Source organism: Octodon degus, unplaced genomic scaffold (genome assembly GCF_000260255.1).
Source record: "Octodon degus isolate 3935 unplaced genomic scaffold, OctDeg1.0 scaffold00055, whole genome shotgun sequence".
Classification (NCBI taxonomy): Eukaryota; Metazoa; Chordata; class Mammalia; order Rodentia; family Octodontidae; genus Octodon; species Octodon degus.
The window spans coordinates 11,101,235-11,108,292 of NW_004524631.1; the positions used below are offsets into that span (position 1 = coordinate 11,101,235).

Below are 7,058 nucleotides of genomic sequence, written 5' to 3' on the forward strand. Positions count from 1 at the left end.
CACCTCGGACTCAGTGATCCTCCTGTTTTCAGCCTCCCCAGCCTTGGGATTACACAGCCCGCCCTGGGGGCGAGGCTGGCATGGCATGTGGTGCCAGGGATTGAACCGCGGTCCCTGTGCTTGCCTAAGCTTGCCTAAGCAGGCCCTATAGTCTGCTGAGCTATCTTGCCAGCCCTGCATTTTCTTTCAAATGAGAAAAATTAAACAGTAGTGTTGAAATGTGCATTTGGGTAATTAAACTATAAGGAATATAATATAATGTAAATGCTACATAAATACAGTAGTATTGTCTGGGAAATAAATGACAAAAAAGTATGCATGTTCAGTACAGATGAAATTTACTTTTTAAAATATTTTTATACTTTTAAAAATATTTTCAATCTGTGGTTGACCACATCTACAGATGTAAAAACCACAGATATTAGGGCTGAATGTTTTCAGGAAGCACTTAGAACATAACACCTAGCACACAGTAAGGAGTCACAACAGGAGCCCTAGAGCAGACACTGTTGGCAGCAACCATCATCAATTTCTCCTTTCCATCAGCTCCCAGCCTAGTGCTTGCTTTTGTATGTCTCAGGAAAGCTGCCCATGCTCTCAGCTCTTGGCAGGTCTGTTTTAATGGCCTGCTTTTTGAGAAAGGTCATGAAGAATGTCAATAAGTCAACTCCATATTCTCAGTGGAAAATTATCTGACACTAGATATGTTTGGAGAGGATTGGAAAACAGTAAATGATTTATCAAATAGTATGAAAAATGAGTATTATTTAATCAGGTTCTGAGCATCCAGGGTACCTACCATGTGACCAGACTAATAGAAATAGGAAGTAATCCCAAAAGGTCATGAAATGCAAAGATTCTCAACTCTCTGAGGGGCCACCAACTTTCTTGTCCACATCCTGCCTCACAGAACAAAGATAGTGCCATCTTATCTCTCAAATTTAAAAGCCATGAGACTATAAATTATCTTCTTCAGGTTTATATTCCCATGGAAAGATTATTTTATTTAATCCAATCCTTGAGGTTCATGGCAGGTAGATGAAATCCTAATCATTCCAAATTTTATGACACTAAAGTAGCCCTTAGCACAGCTGTATTCCTTAAGGCAGTACAAAGGTCAAGTATACGAACTCTATGGCAAGAATGCCAGGGTTCAAATCCTAGCTCGTCCTCTTAGAGCTTTGTGACTTTGGGCAAGCTGCTGTCTCAGTTTCTCCAACACTAAAATAAAAATAATAGTATTATGTCTCTCACAGGAATCTTACAAGTATCTTAATATATATGTAACATCTCAAACATGCCTGTAACACAAGGGCTAGTGATAATGATGAATGTCACCAATAAGGCCCCATCTGGAGTGGCTGAGACATGTTAGTCCAGAAATGGCACAGCTGACAGTGCTTAAGCCTGGTAATCCCTGCCTAACACCAATAAAAAAGTTTCAGGGAGAAAAGACTAGCTTATCAAATTCTACATTTCTCAGCTAGGAAACATGACAGGGGCAAAGCGATACATTTATATGCACAAGATAGATAAGGTAAAGATCCTGAAAAACATCAGCAGGTTTTTGAAATGAGCAGTTAATTGGTAGGATTCTCACCCTGACTTAAATATATATGCTGATACCTGTGAACTTAGCAACTTCACTGAAGATAGCAATGTGTAATAGTACTTTCATGCTTGGAATGCCTGTCATTCTGGTCTTCTAAATATATACTGCTTAGCATGACATACCAATTATTACCATACTGTCTCTCAAGTAAATGTTTGTTTAAAAAATAGTGTATTAATGAAAAAAGAGACAAGAAAAAGAAGTCACTGGACCCTCCTGCTACAATGCTGTATATGCTTATATTTCTAAATTTCTGTGTAAAAATATATGTTTATTAATTTTTTAATTTTTTAAAATTATTTTCTTCATATTCTATAGGGATTTAAAGTTCAACATCTTAATACTTGATGGAAAATACCTGTTCCATGTTATGCCTAAAATGTTTGAATATTCAGACAGATAGTTAGGTTAAATCCAACTGCATATGTTGTAGGGTTTCAGGCTTTCATAGAGAGCAAATTCATCAAGCAATGGCCGTGACCCATCCACATGGATGACACTGACAAAGGACCTACAAACTGAGGTACAGGGTTTCAGGATAAATCCTGAGGGGACTTCACTGACCTTAAAAGATACAAAAGTTACATTTCTTGTTATATAGGTCTTGCTTTATCTTGGTCTTAGCCATCCAGCAGAAAAGTATAAACATGAAGTATAAAAAGTAAAGCCATATTAATATGCTGAGATGTAAAAGGCTCAAGTCAACAACTTCTGACATTGCCAGTCCTGCAGATAACCCACTACTATTATGGACTACCAGACTATTTTGGATTATTTTGCTGAATTCACACACCTACAATATTTAAATTACAATGGAATACCCCTCTCTGACAAAACTAAACAAAAAAAGGGGATACAAATGAATGACCATTTTGTATCTGTATATACAAAATAGTTAGGATAGATATACAGCTACTTTCTCTTAATTCAGTGAGAAGAAAGATTTGTACTAATAGTGTTTGGATAGGATATCATGTCTGCATCTTGTACTATGAATAACCACTAAGAAGATAAAAATATGCAATGTATTAATTACTGAAACTGTCCTACTAACCTGTTTTCAAACTCTCATTGCTATTTGTATCTCAATAAAATTATTTAAAAATTAAATTAAATTAAAATTCTACTTTTCTCTACAATTCCAAGGCCAACTGGGAGATCCCTCTTTATTTTCTCATGCATTTTTAAATCTACGGAAGGGAATACCACTACTGTGTAAATCAGCAGAAAAAGAAAAAGCATCGCCATCTTGTGGCTTTTCCAGGAATGATTCCTTAGACCTTTGCACTACCTGAATGTCTTGATGCCGGTTCATAATCACCCTCTGCAACCTAAAACTCGCCAGTGCATCTCCAGAAATGCACAGTGCAACACTTGGAGCCATAGGCCCGAGAGGCAACCTAGAAGAGCACCTTCGTTTACTGCTGAGGAAAACTGAGTCCAAAGATGTGAGAGGCTTGACTTACACCAGTGCCAGAGTTAGGCGATAGGTCTCTGGAACTCTTTTCAATGTTAGGGCCGGAGTTCACAAACACTGTTTGGAAGTCAAATTTTCTTTTAAAAATCAAACTTATGTCAGTGCCTTTCTGTCCTGACACTGCTGAAAAACCACATACAGAAGTTTATGAGGCTGCAACAGAGGAGGGCTATACAGGATATACTACCTCTTTGTGCATTCAAGCAAGAAGAAACACAGTATACAATTTCATGATAAAACGATACCCTAATTGTTCCTTTTTATTTCTCAATGATAAGCTTATTCTTCAGGTCCTACGTTTCACTACAAAGGAACATGAAATACTGGACATTGCCAGGAGCTACAGGTTTATTCTGCCTCCTGCAGCTGTAAGACTTTTTGAGTTCTTGCCCTAATGTCACTGCTCCAGCAAGATCCACGTGATTGGAGTTCTTTCTGTGCTACTGTTGATAAAAATTTTAAGGACAATATTTTTCCTGGAAAATCACAATATACAATATATCTATTTTTAAAAATTTAATATGCCTTTCCCCTGCAAAGCCAAGAAACTTTGAAAATCTTCCAGGAACTAAATAGTTGCATGCCCTTTATGGCACACTGAACATTCTCTGAAATGTTCATTTTTGACATCTGTAGACACAAAACTGGCTTTGGTGCCAAACTGACCTTATATTAAGCCATGACAACATAGGTGTTGTGCCTCCACCAATGATCCAGACAGTGAAGAAGACGATGAGGAGGGTGGTTGTGAACATCATCTGGCGAGCGTAAGATGCTGTGTCCCGGATGGCCAGTGCAAATGCCATTGCCCCTCGGAGGCCTGCAGGGACCAAAAGAAAGATCTACTGGTGACAACTGATAATGGTTCCTAAAAATCGCTGCTGCTGCTTGAGGCTAATAAACTCCAGTCATTTGTACTTTGAGAGCCTAGCTGTTTTACTCAGAAAGAGCTCAAAAGGTAGTTTTCAGATATATATATATACATATATATATATATATATATATATATATATATATATATATATATATATATATATATATCCTTCATTAACATCCCCTTTTTTGTTTAATTTTGTCAGAGATGGGTATTCCATCACCATTTAAATATTATAGGTACGTGAATTCAGCAAAATAATCCAATATAGTCCAGTAGTCCATAATAGTAGTGGGTTATCCATAGGATTGGCAATGTCAGAAGTTGTTGACTTGAGCAGCCTTTTACAGCTCAGCATATCAATATGGCTTTACTTCTTATACCTCATTTTTATACTTTACTGCTAGATGGTTAAGACCAAGATAAAGCAAGACCTATATAACAAGAAATGTAACTTTTGTATCCGATAAGGTCAGTCAAATCCCCTCAGGATTTATACTGAAACCGTGTACCACAGTTTTGTAGATCCTTTGTCAGTGTCAGCCATGTGGATGAGTCATGGCCATTGCTTAACCAATTTGCTCTCTATATCTGTATATACAAAATAGGATAGATATACAGCTACTTTTTCTTAATTCAATGAGAAAAAAGATTTGTACTAATAGTGTTTGGACAGGATATTATGTCTGCATCTTGTACTATGAATAACTACTACGAAGACAACAATATGCAATGTATTAATTATTGAAACTGTCCTACTAGCCTGTTTTGAAACTGTCTCATTGCTATTTGTTTCTCTATAAAGTTAATAAAAAAGGTAGTTTTCTCCATTTTGAAGCTGTCTTTAACAAAGTTCCCAAACACAATGAGAAGTACTGAGCACTGCTCTATACAGCATATTTTAGAATACTAACACCTTATTAAATGATTTGCCTGCTACTAACCTCGAGTAAAACAAATATAAATGAGTAATGCTAACATAAAATCTCTAAGTCTGTGATCCAACACAACCCAAATACTACACAGTCAAAATCATCTTAAACGACAGGTAAGGTTGAATATATCAAGTGCACATTTGTGAAAAAAAGTAGTATTTCTTTAGCAAAAGGAGAAGCCACATAAATAAATAAAAAATGGCCTAACCTACATCAGAAGGTGACAGCTGCTCAAAAAACATTTATTTTAGTATATATTTGTGATACATAATGAATATATTCATTGCCTAGTATTGCTACATATAAATATAGCATCTACATTGCTAAAGAGTCAGATGTTAAATATTTTAGATTTTTTTGAGACATGTTCTCCTATGTACTCCAGGTTGGCCTTGAGCTCACTGTGAAGCCAAGGCTGCCCTTGAATTTGTGGCAATCCTCCTACCTCAGTATTCCTAGTGCTGGAATTACAGATGTGCACTACCACACCCAGCTTAAATATTTTGGTTTGGTGGTGCAAGAAGAATAATCAAGGATATTGTATAAGTATTTATGTAAAAGATCAAAAACAGATTGCCAGATACTGTTATTGGAAAAAATCAAGATATAACAACAGTAACTGAGTACACTTTGTTGCAATACAGGTCTACCAATGAAAGAATAGGATTCTTTGGAGACGGGGACATTTTGCTTAGTTGGGTTTCAAAGTTTATGTTCTTTATCATCAAATAAAGTGCAAATACTCATCTGAAAAAAAGGCATTCTTAGCTGGTGGGGCATATAAACACAAGCAGCAGCCAGCTTTAGCCAAGGAGCTATAGTTTGCTGATATGTGATCTACATTAATGGGTTTTAGATTAACACCAACCTTTTAATGTTTCAGAGCATAGCATTCTAAACTCTTGTTCTATCCCTATGCCATGCTCAGCATTTGTTTTATAGAGAAGATAGAATCCAGTCTTCAGAACATATTTAGCATTGTATATGAGTTATGATCACAATGTACAGTTAATGTTTAAATTTTTAAAAATCGATTACAGTAAAAAACACATTGCTATTAACTCCCTCAAAATACTCCCCTTAGCTTCAAACACATTTATCCCACCAGTCCTGCCACCTTTCTGAAGCAATTCTGAAAGTTACTTTTTATTATCTTTATGAGAAGTGATTAAAAATTCAGTGAATGATGCTGCCAATTGTCTTCCAACAGGTGCATAAAAAGACTACACTATGTCCTCATCCATCTCACTCACCAGATCTGGTACCATGCAGCTTCTGGGTCTTCTGCAAAGTGAAAATGACCATGAAAGGTAAATGCTTTAAATTAACTCAGGACATTGATGCAGCCATAATGGTGCAATTATAGACACTCATGAAAGTAGACTTCCAGAACTGCTTTAGAAAGTGGCAAGAATGGGATAAGTGTGTTCAAAGTGAAGGGCAATATTCTGAAGGTGATTAACGAAATGCATCTTTTACTAAATAATTTCTTAAAAATTAAACACTCATCAAAAATTTTTAAAATTAATTTTATTGAGAAACAAATAGCAATGAAGGCTCTATGAACACACTTAGCCACCTTCTCTTTAACAAAGGGGCCAAACATGCTTACTGGAAGAAAGATAGCCTGTTTAACAAATGGTCCTGGAAAAACTGGCTCTCTACATGCCGAAAGTTAAAATTTGACCCAGGTCTATCACCATGCACTAAGCTAAAGACAGAATGGATTAAAGAGCTAAACATCAAAACAGAAACACTGAATCTCCTGGAAGAGAAAGTAGGAGGAACTCTTGAAGACATAAGGGTAGGCAAAGAGTTCATGGACAGAAATCAAATCACATGGGTAATACTTGAAAGAATTAACAACTGGGACCTCCACTTATTGAGAAGTTTTTGCACATCGAAAGAAATTACCAACAAAGTAAAAAGACAACCCACAAATTTGGAAAAAATCTGGACTAATAAGCACTTAGACAAAGGTCTGCTCTCTAGAATTTATAAAGAACTAAAAGAAAGTAGGGCCCCAAAATTTAAAAACCTAATCCAGAAATGGGCATCCAAGGGGGCTGGAGAGATGGCTCAGTGGTCTAAAGCACCTACTTGGAACAAGCTTGGCAAAGCACAGGGACTGCGGTTCAATCCCCCAGCACCACATGCCAG

The 7,058-nt window shown here is 36.6% G+C and overlaps 1 protein-coding gene across 2 annotated transcripts in view; it reads right to left on the reverse strand.

Moving 5' to 3' along the window:
• Positions 1-7,058, reverse strand: part of Slc9a7 (solute carrier family 9 member A7) — a 202,173-nt gene that overhangs the window by 32,803 nt on the left and 162,312 nt on the right. For both annotated transcript variants that reach the window (XM_023717863.1, XM_004633487.1), the window contains exon 12: positions 3,756-3,909. In XM_023717863.1, coding sequence (XP_023573631.1) covers positions 3,756-3,909 — 154 coding nt within the window. The remainder of the gene's footprint in view (positions 1-3,755; positions 3,910-7,058) is intronic.